Below are 15,522 nucleotides of genomic sequence, written 5' to 3'. Positions count from 1 at the left end.
GTTTAATTATCATTTAAATGTCAGTCACGGGTGCCGCAGCACGTCCCGCGCACCTATCGCGCTGTGCGTTTAGACCACGCCATCGATGCCCGCTTACGGAGAGTAGAGGACGCGGTACTACGAATGCAACGTCAGATCGATTGGATGATGGAGCGGGAGGCCAGCCGACAATGTGGTGAGGATTACACATTACCTCCCCCATGTTTTGACCACGAGGCTAGCACATCAAGGGCCGGTGCCGGCTTCGCCAACGACGGGGACGAAAATGGCGACATAGTAGTGTAGATATTTAATTACATTACTTTGTTATTTTCTATGAAACATTAGTATTATGTACGTTAAGAACTTTGGTATTTTGTATAACATGGTATTATGCTTTTTAATATTGTAAGGTTATAATGATTAAAATCCAACTAATAAATAAAGATAAACATGATCATAGAATTAGTTTTAACAATATAATTAACTAATGAAAAAAAAAATTTCACTGATTATGAAAATTGAGTTCAAAGAAGATGTATATTCCAAATCAAAAGAAAAGCCGACAGCTTGGATTCGGTTTTGCGTGTAACTAAAACACAAAAAATCAAACCAAAATGAAGATGTAGATTTCATTATATATTTTTTTAAACGAATAGCCAAGACCTCATTTTTTACACCAAACCACCTTAGGACCTCTACCAAAGTGAAAATTACATTATTTCTTAAAAAAATAAATAATTAAAAGGCATATTATTTAGCTAAAAATATAAAAATCTTATAATAATTAACACAAACATAAAAACCAAAAATCCTATAAGTAAAACTTTTAATTAAAACACATAACAAATTAAAAGAAAAAGATACAATTAAAAGACAAAAATATTTAAAGAAAAACATCAAACCGCCACTTAAAGCTCTCACCATGGCGGTTTAGTTCTTCACGTGACTGATTTGATCGACGACGTCTACGTCGTTGATGATTTGATTGTCGCAGGTTGTCGTTGACCATCATTGGCCCGTATACTCCACGTTTACTGGTTTACGTGGCGGTTGGTCCGGTTTTCTAACCTCCCCGCCGGTGTGGTTAGAAAAGCACATAACCATACCAAAGTTGCAATAATGGTCTTCGGTGCTACAAGAAGGCTGTTCCTTTGAAAAATCACCAAATTATGATCGAATGCATTCATGTAGTTACTTAATTAACACCTAAAATGTCCATATGAAACTTTATATCATTAGCGCTAACTAATTTCATACGTGTGCATATGCAATTCATTAGCCCTAACATGGAGGCTCACATCTACGTACACAACATTGAACCGCTCCATGGCCTATTGGTGATGACGCTAAGAGAGATGTGCACAATCATGCCTTGAGAGTGGCAATGGCAAGATGGGCGTGATATTAAGGCACTTGTGAGTCGAGCATCGTTATGTTATATATTGCCCCGATGGATAGCATTGATTGATTGGCTCGGAATGATTGATACGGTACATGTTTTTTTTTTATTGTTTTACTCATATGTTTGTACACTAAAGTATATATAATTTTTAAGGTGTGGGACACCAACAAATGGAAGGCTAAGTCAAAGACCGATAGTGAAGGTAGTAACATTGAGTATGGAGGGAGTCGTCCCGACACACCTGGTGTGGAACAATGTGGCACATCATCAAAGGAGTTCGGCAAAAAAATGTAACTTATATGCATTTGTTCAATAACTTAAATGTGTACACCTGTTGTAAGTTGTAGAGAAAAAGTACACCAGCCAAGTGTTCCGAAACTTTTGTGGGGACACACAAGAAGCAAGCATGTTAGTCATTGCCGTTTGCGCTAGAGTTTCCTTACTGGGGAGGCGTGTCTAGTGTTGGTATGGTTTTTCTTAATCAAAAACTATATAGTTGTAGCTATACGATTAGTGTTTGTGTGATATCACTCTTGGACAGATGCTAGAATAATTGTTAATTTAACATGTATAATGTATATGCTATATTTCTAGTGGTTATGTTATCGATTTTGATAAACGGGCACTTATAGCTTATGTTTTAGTAAACCAATGAGATGTTGATGGTGGAAGTAGTTTAAAGTATGTTCAAAGGGATTCTTGCACCGCACCTATTGATAACCCACAATGGTCGAAGGAGAATGCTAGAGGCCGTAATAAGGGGCCTACCTACGACTTTTGGAGAGTTACAGTGCATATTAAGAAACAGACTGTATAGTGCACCTTTTGTATTCTTTGATCAAAAATACAAATAGACTTTATCAAAGAAAAAATTACAAATTTTGTTCTTTTGAATTACATAGATTATGGAATGAGTCATTTATCAAAAATAGTTTCACTCTTTGTCCTTTATTTAGATGTTTGTCATGGTTTTTGTCCTTTAAGCTAACACCCATTAACTTTTCTGGTTAAACAGTCCCATGTGCATAAAACGTGATGAGCATAATTGTCTTTCCCCCCGACCCTTCCCTTTCCTCCTCCTCACCTGTTATATAACAGCTCGTACATAACATTTTTCAAATTTCATCACATATGTAAATTAGGGCTTCGATATTGTAGTGGTAGTACCTAACTGCTTTCATATTAAAAAAAAACTTAACCGGAGCATCACCGCGTCATTCAAGCACCTCAACGAACTCAATCTTATACAGCAAATTAGCCGATATATGTTTACTTTTCCAAACATCAACATACTCTTTCAATTTACCTTCTCTAACATTCAAATCAACTTCCGGTACTTTAGGCACATGATACACCTTCAACGGCACTGAAACCCTAACCCTAGTTCCAATCTTCGATCGAATTACATCTTCTGGTGAACTCGATTCCGTAATTGGATCGTCAACGATTGCTGATTTAATCAAAAGATTTGTGTTAGGGTTTCTATTAGGATTAGGGTTTTGAAATGTGAGAGATGAAGGATGGTGAGAGTGACAGGGGGTGACAGTGGAGGTGTGCGGCGGGTGACGGCGGAGGTGGATGGAGTGAGCGGCGTTGCGGCGGCGATGATCGCCGAAAATGTTATGTACGAGCTGTTATATAACAGGTGAGGAGGAGGAAAGAGAAGGGGCAGAGGAAAAGACAATTATGCCCATCATGTTTTATGCACATGGGGCTGTTTAATGAGAAAAGTTAATGGGTGTTAGCTTAAAGGACAAAACCATGGAAAATATCCAAATAAAGGACAAAGTATAAAACTATTTTTGATAAATGACCAATTTCATAATCTATGTAATTCAAAAGGACAAATGTAATTTTTTCCTTTATCAAATCCAAGACCCACAAAAATTAAACCCCCCCACCTCACCCTTTAGCTAAAAAAGTTGTACCACCCCCTTCCCCAACCCTAGCTAGAAAAGCCACACTCTTACTAAAAAAACCTACCCCCACCCCTAGCTTAAAAAAACCCAACCACACCTCCTCTCCGACACCCACCCAGGCTAGATAAAACATTTTGATTTTTTTTACATATTCTCAATTTTTTGTGTTTAGTATATTTTTTACCATTTCTAAAAATTTTTCATGGAACAATTTTGTTGGCCTTACAAAAATGAAGTGATTTAGATGATTGAGGATGCATCATAAATGGGGATAAATGATCAAGGGCTGGGAAGTGAGTTCTCTCATATTTTTTGAATTCCCTTTTAAACCTACATCTACACGTGCGCGCGCACACACACACAAACCACTCTCAAAACCAATTAGCCAAACTATTCAAGAAGCTGCAAGAAAGGACATCGAACGCAATTTTAGCTTCTAAAGTCAAAGTGGCACGCAGTGAGTTACCCGACAAAAGCATGGTTACCCAAAAGAATTAGACGGATGCATGATATATGCGGTAGTAATAATGCATAACATGATTATTGAAGATGAGGGAAATGCAATTTGTGAGTACAACGAGGATGACATAAACCTCGAACATGAACCGGTCGACGAAATAATAAAAGAGTAAACTATGTTGGCTTTGAAGACCAAAGATACGCATGACACGTTATGTTCAAATTTGGTCGAATTTATATGGAGTACCGTTTCCGTTCAATATAGAAAAAAATGAGTTTTAGGTTTAATTTATAAGCTTTAATGTACTTTTTATTTAAGTTTTAAATATTGTTTTTATTATTAAAAGTTAAATATAAATTGAATTGAAAAAAAAAAATAAAAAGAAAAAAATGAAGAATGATTCACACCTCATAAAAATAACAAGTCAGAGTGATGGATAAAAAGCTATTGTGGTACTCATATATAACAAATGATGAAAATAATCATAGTAAACCATAACATAGAGCCTTAGGCTATGTGTAGTGGATGATCTATAAAATGTGGCACTTTGTGTCATTTGACTCTTAGTCAACAAATGTTGTATTTTTGTTTTAATGGTGTAATGGTGTTGTAGTCCATATATATATATATACATATATATATATATATGAGAGAGAGAGAAAAGGGATTAAATAAAAATAAAGAGTTTTCTAGAAATGGTAAGAACCAATAGATTTTTGACATGTGGTATTACAAATTATGGTGAAACAATTATATGAAACTATGTCGGTTACAATGGTGAATGAGTAATTCTAGGAAACTATGTCGGTTTTTGGTAATTTTAAATCTCAAATAATGATTAACATGATCCAATGACTATGATGTATTCTTAGTCTTCCTAAGAAATTACTTGTTTTAGGATAACCCTCCCATATATATATATATATATATGATTAATTTCTTTTGAGAACTGCTTTAGGTTTTAAGAACTCGAAAGAACTCAACGTAACAATTTTTTTTTAATATTTTTTACACATGTGTAACTAACATTTAAACTTGTGTAATTATAAAAAATACGTATTCTCTCTCCTGATTCATTTTTTAATTAAATTAAATATCAGCCACATATTTCGTATAATTTAATTAAATGTGTGGTCCAAAATTGAGTTCTTAAATTTCTTACAACTCATCAAGTTCTCAAAATATCCCTTCCATATATATATATATATATATATATATATATATATATATCACATATAATATTATAATATTACACACAAACACAATCTGGTGACAAAAAGAAGTCGCCCCATTTATCACCTGGAAGGGCGGTGTTCCACCACTTATCGCCCCAATCCTCAAGGAGTGGCAACCAGCTTCCCGATACCCCTCCTAGTTAGAGGTGTTCATCGAGTCAACCTAATCAGATTTCGGGTTAATCGGGTCGGGTTAGTCGGTTTTTTTATCTAACCCGCAACCCAACCCTATTAACGTTCGGGTTAGTCGGTTTCGGGTTATTCGAGTTAGCCGGGTCGCGTTAGTCGGGTTAACCATGTTACTCAATAATTTTAAGTTGTTTTTTATGTTTGTATAGGTCGGAAACTGTTCACACCACTCAATTTTCACATTTTCTTTTACAAGTAATTAATTATTTTATAATTACATATATAGACATGTAAACGAACAGAACTGACATGAACAAATGCATCTCCTTGTTCGTTCAATTAACTTCTAACGAACACGAACACGAACACGAACACGAACACGAACACTTAATCGGAAAAATATTTTTGTTCATGTTTGTTAGTTAAAAACTAAACATGTTCTTGTTCATTTATGTTCGTTCATTTAAAATCTAAACAAACAGTTCACGAACATAAATGAACATAATTAAACAAAGAAAAATTAACATGAATGAAGAAACTTATATGTACATACATTAACAAATACAAACATATATAAATGAACGCATTTAAATTAACACAAACAAATATCACACTTATTATGGTTATATAATTTCTAAATGTAAATAATATTTGATATTTTTCTATTAATATGTAGACGAACATGAATGAACGTAAACAAACTTAAATGAATGATCACAAACAAATGTTCACGAACATAGATGAACGATCATAAACAAATATCACACATATCATGTTCGGTCGTTTAATTAAATAAACACAACATAAATGAACTTTCCGCCAAATGATTCATGAACAAACTGAATAATTAACTCCTCTCTAAAGCTTAGGGTATTGCCTTTATAGTGTTTATTTCACCTTTGCATCATTGTATTTAAAGTTAAGTATCACCACTAATCGGGTTATTCGGGTTAACTCACAACCCGAGTTTTTCCAAAAATGAACCCGAAACCCAACCCTATTAACAATTCGGGTTAACCCGAATAACATGATTACTACTTTTTGACCCTATTTAACTCGACCTAAATTAGCTTATTCGGGTTCGGGTTAGGTCATGTTAATCGGGTTCGCGTATTTTAGACACCCCTACTCCTAATTTCCCTCATGTACTCCTTCCCTCTATTTAATTAATTTGTTTTTTCTTAATATTTATTACATATAACAATGTTTTGTATTTAACTTTATTCGAAACTAGTGTTTTTACCCGGCGTCGGGAAAGCTAGCACAACCATAGTGTTGAAACTTGGGAATTACGACGTTAAGTCGACGCGAATTCGGTCGATATTGAGTACGTCCGTTACGGTATAGACACCGTTGGTAAAATTTGAGCATTAAAATCCAAAAAATTAATTTGTTAAAATAACATATAAAATAAAAAAATATTTAAACAATGTTTATTTGGTCGGAAAACCCATACGGCGGTAAAATACAAACGTTGTCGACCCCGGACATTGAGACGGTAACTCGACACGAATTCGGTCGGCTTCAATTATATTCGTTACGATATCGAAGCTAAACAACGAAATATATATATATATATATATATATATATATATATATATATTAAAGTGAACCGATGCCCAATTGGTGGAGGGGGGCGTTGGTAAACTTTTAATTCGCGAAACCCAAGCGTTATCGTCACGTGTATTCAAGCGACAAGTCTACACAAATTCGATCAGTTTTCGTCAGCTTCATTATGTTACCGGACTAAAACAAAAAAAATTAACGTTTGATCAGTTTCCATTAATACGGTGCCGCCGTTGGTGCCGCCGTTGGACCACTTGCAATAACTGACTAAATAAAACCAAAAATCGAAAAATACATTAATACGGTGCCGCCGTTGGGCCACTTATAGCACCAAAGTTTTAATTTATGATAGTAGTAATAGATCTTTTATACTGTACACTTTTTATTAATTGTACCTGTAGTAATTCTTAGTTACTTCTACATGTTGTAATTTTAGTTATCACATCTTGTAACTTTTTGATCCGAAAATGTCGGAAGAAGGTAAGCGGCGATCCGAGGAAGAATGGCAGGAAGTTCAATCGAGGAGAGGTAGGAAGGAATCTAAAAATGACGCGACGAATACGAAGGGCATAACGAAATTCTATGTTTCCAATATACCCCCGAGATGTTCTTCATCGGATCTGAAGACGGTTTTTGGAGGTTTTGGGGTATACGAAGGATCGTACATCGCTAGGAAACTGGATAGGTGGGGGAAAAGGTTTGCGTTTGTATCTTTCAGGGATATTCAGAATGCTAAACGATTGGAAGGAGAGATGGGAGATGTGTGGATGGGATCTTATAAACTGTTTGTGACGGCGGCGAGGTTTGTAGACAGGAGGAAGATAGATAAACCTAACATTGACGGAAGAAGGAAGTTCAAACAGAAGGAGAATGGAACTCAGCCAATCGGTAGTGTAGGGGAATCATCGAGAGGGATGACGAACGCTGATAGCAGAGATGAAAACGTGAATGTCACGGTGACAGGAGGCAGGTCCTTTCTCGATTCGGTTCTTAATCGGAATAAGGTTGATACTATAAAGGTAGATGATAATGTAGAGGGATTTCGGAGTTGGCACGGTACGGCTCTATTCGGTAGGGTGAAGGATTTTCCGACATTGACTAACTTGAAGAAATTGTTAAAGAACAGAGGATGGAGAGCTGTGGAAGTGAAATACGTTGGAGGCTTTAATGTTTTGATCGTTTTCTAAAACTTAGAAGAGATGGAAAGCTTCTTCTCTGACATCATTATGTGGTCTCTGTGGTTTGCTTCTCTGTGCAAATGGGATGGAAAAAATAAGGTTAATGATCGCATTGCATGGCTACAGATACATGGAGTTCCTATTCACTTGGCAATCGATCAGGTACTTGACTTGGTTGGGAGTCGTTCTGGGAAGGTTATACAGTCGGCTGGTATGACGGTGGACGATAAAAATTTCGCTTATGCATACGTGGGGGTGTTGACTGAATCTAGTAGTAGAATCGTGGACAGAGTGGACTTGATTTGGAAGGATCATATTTACAAAGTGTGGGTTGATGAAGATGTGGGAGAATGGTTGCCGGAATGCGTTGAGGAGTTTGATTATAGTTTAGAGACGTCGGAACAGGAAACAGAGGGTGAAACTCAGGATGGAAAAGAAGATACAAAAGGAGGATCGGAGCCGGTCTTTGAATCGGGTAACAAATGTCTAGATGACCTGGAGATGGGGGAAATAAGGGAGGAGCATCGGACGACAAACATGGTGAATGCGAACAATGGAGGTGGCGATCATAATGAGAGTATTGCGGACGGTAATATGGGCAACAGTGATACTTTGAAGAATGGTACATCGAATGCTCGTAAGAAATTTTGGAGGAAACATTGCTCTAAGAATAGGGGAGATTCGACTGGGTCGCAGGAAAGGCCGAAGAAAAGATTAAGGGACGACAACGATCCTTTTGATCTTGATAAGTTTATTGGTATTTTTTCCATAAAATCGGGGCAGGGTAGATATGAGAAAGAAGACTCGAACGAGGAGAACTCGATCCCGGATCTTAATAGGGATGAAGGTATGGAGAAGGAGAATGTCGGAATGTGTAATAATGAAGTAGTGGCTAACTATGAGGTGGAAGATTTTCCACGGGGTTCAAAAGAAGACCATAGACATACGGCTATACTCAAAGAAGTTCAACATACAGTGCAATTGGGTGAGGCACTTGGAGTGGAAGGTTTGAATGATTTTATACCAAAGATACAAGAGGTGTTGCAAGATGAAGGTTTTCAAATGGGTGAACAATGAATGTTTTATCATTAAATATACGCGGGTTAGGGAATTCTGGGAAGGCAGACTGGGTTAGAGGTCTTCGGAATCGGAATGAGGTGAGTTTTATTATGATTCAGGAAACACAGTATGGTGATTTGGATACGGTAGATGTAGCTCGGTTTTGGGGGTCAGATGATTATCTATTTGACTGGGTGCCTTCAAATGGGAGATCGGGTGGATTGTTATCGATATGGGATCCGAAAGTCTTCGTTATGGGAACGGTGTCTAAATTTTCCAACTGCTTGCTTATTTCGGGTAACATTAAAGGTAGTGGGGTTATTAGTAATATGCTAAATGTGTACGCGCCCCAAAGCTTAGTGGACAAACGGGCGTTATGGGGGGAGATCGGGAGTATTATAGGTGATGGAGATGGTTTTTGGACAGTTGCGGGAGATTTTAATTCGGTTAGAAATGAAACGGAAAGGCGAAATTCCAATTTTAACTCTACGGAGGCTAAAGTGTTTAACGAGTTCATTGATCACGCAAATTTGCATGAGCTCTCTCTGAATGGGAGGAGCTTTACTTTTGTGGCAGGAAACAAGATGAGCCGAATTGATAGAATTTTTGTTAATTGGAACTTTCTAATGGAATGGCCGACTAGCGAATACTTAGCGTTGGATAGATATAAGTCGGACCATAGTCCGTTAATTCTGAAGACGGTATAGAAACTTTGGGCCGAAACCATTCAGATTTTATAACTCTTGGATTGGCAGGGATTCTTTTGGTCAAATGGTGCGGCAGTCGATCAAATCTGGGTCTTTTTCGGGAGCGCCAGACACTATTCTAATGTTGAAGTTCAAGAAGCTGCGTCATGATATCAAGATTTGGATTAAGGATTGCAAGGAAAAGGAGTTTGGGGAAAAAAGGATCCTGGAAAAGGAACTTTTTGATTTGAATGCAGCAATGGAATCAAGAGATATTATGGAAGAGGAGGTATGGATCATGGAGGAGACGAAATGCCGGATACGGGAACTAGAAGAATTTTATCAAAAGGATCTGAAACAAAAAGCTCGTAGCAAATGGGCGTCTTATGGAGATGACAACTCCCGATACTTTCATGGATGCATTAATAAAAGAAAGGTTGCGAATCAATTGCCAGGTTTGATGGTTTGTGATGTTTGGGAGACAAAACCGAATGTGATAAAAAAGGAGGTTATGGTTTTTTTCCGCGAAAAGTTTAAAGAAAAGATGATTCGGAGACCAAAGCTCAAAGTCCATGGTTTAAAGAAATTACAACAAGTAGATGCCGAAAGTTTAGTAAGTCCATTTGCGGGTGAGGAGATTAAGCAGGCGGTGTTCCAATGTGGAGCGGATAAAGCGCCCGGTCCAGATGGATTCAACTTTAGATTCATCAAGACTTTTTGGGATTTGTTCCAAAAAGATTTTGTGGATATCATGCTACATTATCATCGAGTGGGCCGTTTGAGCTCGGGGGTCGGTTCATCTTTCATCACGCTCATTCCTAAGGTGGGTGACCCGGTACGTCTTGGAGACTTTAGACCGATAAACCTCATCGGGAGCATAAGTAAGGTTGTGTCAAAAGTATTGGCGAACAGGATGAAGATGGTTATGAGTAAAGTGGTCTCGGAAAATCAATCGGCGTTTTTGACAGGCAGGTACATACTTGATGGGCCGTTAATGGCAAACGAAGTGCTTGCGTGGGCAAAGAAGCGAGGAAAGAAGATGTTTTTGTTCAAAATTGATTTTGACAAAGCTTACGATAACGTCAATTGGGAATTCTTATTGTCGGTTCTTGAACAGATGGAATTCCCTACGGCTTGGTGTGAATGGATTCGAGGTGTCTTGGTCTCGGCTAGGTCGGCGGTTTTGGTGAATGGATCTCCTACCTTTGAGTTTGGTTGCCAGAAAGGAATTCGTCAAGGTGACCCTATATCACCCTTTCTTTTTATTGTTTTGATGGAGGCGTTTTCAGGTTTGATGAACAAGGCGTGTGACATAGGAGCCTTTGATGGTCTTAGGCTTCCTAATGATGGTCCGGTCCTATCTCATTTGCTGTATGCGGATGACGCAATGTTGATGGGGGAATGGTCTTCTTTCAATTTTGTGAATATGAAAAGGATTCTCCGGTTATTCTTTTTGTGTTCCGGCTTGAAGATCAATCTTCATAAATCGGTATTGTTTGGAGTTGGGGTCGATATCGAAGAAATTAAGAGGGAAGCCGGTATGATGGGATGTAAAGCTGGGGAGATTCCGTTTTTATATTTGGGAATTAAGGTTGGAGCAAATATGAATAGAATCACCAATTGGGAGCCGGTCGTACAGACTTTTAAGAATAGGTTGTCAAAATGGAAAGCTAAAACATTGTCGATTGGTGGTCGTTTGACTTTAATAAAATCTGTTCTTGATAGCTTGCCCACGTACTATTTTTCTCTTTTCAAAGCGCCAAGGAAGATTATCAATATCCTGGAAAGTTTAATAAGGCGGTTTCTATGGGGAGGGACGGATGATGCCCAAAAAATGAATTGGGTTTCGTGGGAGGTGGTAACGAAAGCCATCAAAGATGGAGGCTTGGGTATTGCAAAACTTGATTTGAACAATATTGCGTTGATCAGCAAATGGTTATGGAGGTTTCACGAAGAGAAAAATTCCATGTGGCGAAGAGTGATTGTAGCAATACATGGGACAAGTCGAAAATGGGGAGTCGCCCCGGTTAATTCATCTATAACGGGGACTTGGAAAAACTTGGTAATGTTGTGGAATAGATATAAGGTTGAAGGAGTTGGTTTCAATTGTAAAATACGAGGGAAAATAGGGGACGGGAATCAAATACGGTTCTGGTTAGATATGTGGCTAGGTGACAAGCCATTGAAAGACAAATTCCCGTCGCTATTCTCGTTAGAGAAGGATAAGACAATCTGCGTGGCCGGACGGATACGGTCTATTGGAACGAATCGAATTATGGTTTGGGACTGGAGACGTGCTCCGAATAGACAAGAGGAATCAACATCCAAACATGATTTAGAGAACTTACTCCAAGCGGTACATCTTAACGATAGGGGCGATACATGGGTATGGTGTGATGATAGTAACGATGGGTTCAAAGTGGCTACGGTTAAAAAGTGGTTACGTGGGACCGGAACAAATGGTGATAACTTTGGTTTTTCTTGGAGTAAATGGATTCCAAATAAATGTAACATTTTTATGTGGAGAGCAGTTCTGGATCGTCTTCCTACAAAGACAGCACTAGGTCGAAGAAACATACCGGTTGATAACCAGCTGTGTGTTTGGTGCAACAACAATGAAGAATCGATCGAACATATCCTTACTGGATGTAGCATCTCAGCGGGTATTTGGAATGGTGTTTCTACATGGTGTAAGGTGCCAGGGATGATTTTGTTTCATGTTAATGATTTGGTGAGTATGCACGATCACTGCAGAGTTTCGGGCAATAAAAAGACAATCCTTCACGGGATTATTATCATTGCGTGCTGGAGGATGTGGAGGGCTAGGAATGAAAAGATATTTTCGAGTAAGGAGCCGAACGTAGTAGAGATGATTGCGGACATCAAGACTTTGGGATTTCTGTGGTATAAACATAGATTTAAAGGAGGGGTGGTGGATTGGGATCGTTGGTGTTCTTTCGATGTGATGTAATTATGTATGTTTTTTGTGGTTCTTGACTCTCTATTTTCGTCTTGGAAATAGTGAGTTTTTTTTTGTGTTTGGTGTTTAATGAAAGTCAATTTCCAAAAAAAAAAAAACATCTTGTAACTTTGCTTTCAAGTTAATTTAATTTTGTTTGTCAGAAAGTTAATATTTAATGTTCGTTTAATATATAAAAATGAAACAACCGACATTACCGAGAAATACATGTCGCTAACTTTTCAAATAATCTATTATTAATCTTCCGGTAATATATGCCGAAAAAACCATCTTACTAGGAAGCTGGCTCGCTTTTACGACCGAGTAAAAAATAAAACCAGTTATTTGACCATTAAAACACCAGTTAATATGTTCAAATAATATCTTTTGATATTCTTGATCTGTTACATGGTCTGGTTATTACATTGAAATTCACTATTGACCGTTCACCTTACTCTTAAAGATTCGGTAAAAAAGATAAAAGGAAAGAAAAAAAAAATTAAAACAAACTTTCCATTCACAATAGTTGTTCTAGTCCCCAATCTTCATCATACATGAGCAGTTTTGAGTAGTTGCTGAGATCTTGTTCAAGAGTAGTATCACTTTTAATTGTTGTGCCAATTTCATATTGATCGTTGATCAACATGTTCAAACCGCTAACGAATTCATCATCATCCTCACCCCATAATCCTGCATCAAAGTTGTTGTAGTTGATAGAGTTAAAAGATGATGAACACCATTGGTGCTCAATATTTGATGAGGTTGAAGATGATGAACATGAAGATAAAGGTGGCAAAAAAGTGTTGTTATCAATAGGAAGTAAGATCTCATGAGGTTCTATTAATGGAACTTCGTCTGTGCAGAAGTCAACCACAATTCTTTTGCTTTCTTCACCCTCTTCATGTTCATCTTTAGATATCTCAGTGGCTGTGCTTGATTGAATTGAAATTGTTTCGTTAACGGTTTTAATTAATTCATAGTTTTCATAGTCCATAGGTTCAGGAAACATGTGCTTTTCAGTTAATAGTGCTTCATGGAGTGGTTGCTCCGGTAGTGGTAGTGGTGGTGGCGGTGGTTGTGACAGTGAGTGGTGGTTGGTTGGCAGAATAGACGGAGAAAGTGGTTTATGGGTTTGAGGATCGATCCCCATATTCTTGAGTTTTTTCTTGATATGAGTATTCCAGTGATTTTTGATTTCGTTGTCTGTTCTCCCGGGAAGACTAGATGCTATTTTTGACCATCTGTTAATAATAATGTAGAAGAAAATTAATTACTTTCAGTAAATTCATTAATGATATAATATTGGTTTTATAAAGCATCTTTTTCATCATACACTACTGGGCAAGAACATGATAACCTTTTTCTTTAAAAATAATAAAGAAATAAAAAATGATAATGCCTGAGGACCATAAACTTTATACCCCGTAGAATTAGTCCAATGATGATGTATTATATTTTTCCTATGAATATGTTATGTCCCACATGATGCATATAAAACATATATATTAATTTTTTTATCTTCTAACAAACATACACAATTAAAAGCGATAGTTTGGAACGACCAACTAAGTAACGAACTCCGTATGTTCTAACATGATACAAATCCAACATAAAAACATTTAGATTTTAGGTTAATAGCCAATATTTTTAATAAAAAAAGTTATACTTTTTCTTTGGACTTTTTTCTAAGTTATCACTCTTGGTTTCCAAACAATAATCAAACATCACTAGGTGTAGAATCATGGGCATATGCATGACTTGTCTGCCACTTGGCAAGAAATGAAAGAATACCTATTGCCAAGTTGAGCATGAAGATCAATAACCATCTTCTCCTCGTATTCGGATAACAATCCTCTTTTTAAATCTGGTCGAAGATAATTTGTCCATCTTAACCTACAACTTTTTCCGCATCTTAATAGTCCTGAAATTTTATATCAAACCAAAATGAGGAATGAAACAAACTCTAGAGTAAATTGTTTATAAATGTATTTTAAATAAATAATGTTGTTGTGCATAACACAATAACCAAATTTGAAACGACCCATAAAAGAAAATCCTATACTATCATTATAGTAGTTTACTAATGAGTTGCTAGTTGCTACACAATATCGAGCTAGAAACTACACAACCCGTATAAGATAATCTTATTCGTGTAGTATTAGTTTGCTAGCTAGTTAGTTGCAACACAATCCGCTCACTTATCTCGACCCACAGAGGGTGTAATCACCCTCTTTATTTCCACACGAAAAGGGACGTGGTTTTACATACCGGCAAGTTTTGGAACGGCTCTCCAACAACATTGTCCATTGGTGAGAATGAAGTTAATAAGCTTCTTGTCTTCATCAGCAGTCCATGGCCCTTGTTTTAAACCTACTTTATCACAACACGGCTGTCTTCCCATTTCTTGTTGCTAAAATATATTAATACCGTATTCTTATATGCCAGCGTATGTGTATATGTGTATGTATATATTTGTGTCTAACCAGCTTGAGAGAAAGACAGAATGCAAAGGGGTTCGTGGTTAGACTAGTGAAACCATCAAAGGGCTTGGGATATATTTATATACTAGTAAAGTCTCCTCTAGAAAACACGGTTTTATGTTTTACTTTTGTCTTGTTTCAGAATTCCATTTTTTTATTAGATTTTATGTATTTTTCGTTTTATCTAATGACTTTATCATTTATTTTCTTATTCATACACGTGTCATGGAGACATGTTAGTGAGCTGAAGTCCATACCAACGTACATTTATGACGTTTTCGATAAGAGCCTCTTCATTTTATTAAAATTCTATACAATTTAACTAACAGTTTTTTTTATAAAAACAAATTATTTTAACAAAATTAATATCAGTAATTTAACTGAGAACTGTGTGATAAAAAATATAGCAGGAGTAAATTTTATGAACATAATTTTTATATGTTACAGTGGTTTAGTTGATAAATTAA

At 36.9% G+C, this 15,522-nt stretch overlaps 1 protein-coding gene across 1 annotated transcript; it reads right to left on the bottom strand.

Moving 5' to 3' along the window:
• Positions 1–13,001: 13,001 nt before the first annotated feature.
• Positions 13,002–15,210, bottom strand: LOC143624849 (uncharacterized). The gene is made up of 3 exons (XM_077095353.1): positions 14,844–15,210; positions 14,367–14,496; positions 13,002–13,816 (listed from the first exon to the last, which is right to left on the bottom strand). Exons 1-3 carry the CDS (start codon positions 14,974–14,976, stop codon positions 13,093–13,095), a joined length of 987 nt encoding a protein of 328 aa, XP_076951468.1. The 5' UTR covers positions 14,977–15,210; the 3' UTR covers positions 13,002–13,092.
• Between the last annotated feature and the right edge of the window lie 312 nt (positions 15,211–15,522).

Source organism: Bidens hawaiensis, unplaced genomic scaffold (genome assembly GCF_021521415.1).
Source record: "Bidens hawaiensis isolate Kalapana, Puna unplaced genomic scaffold, B.hawaiensis_p1.1 tig00000416_1, whole genome shotgun sequence".
Taxonomy (NCBI): Eukaryota; Viridiplantae; Streptophyta; class Magnoliopsida; order Asterales; family Asteraceae; genus Bidens; species Bidens hawaiensis.
The sequence above is the reverse complement of the archived record's forward strand: the minus strand, read 5'-3'. Positions and strand labels throughout refer to the sequence as shown.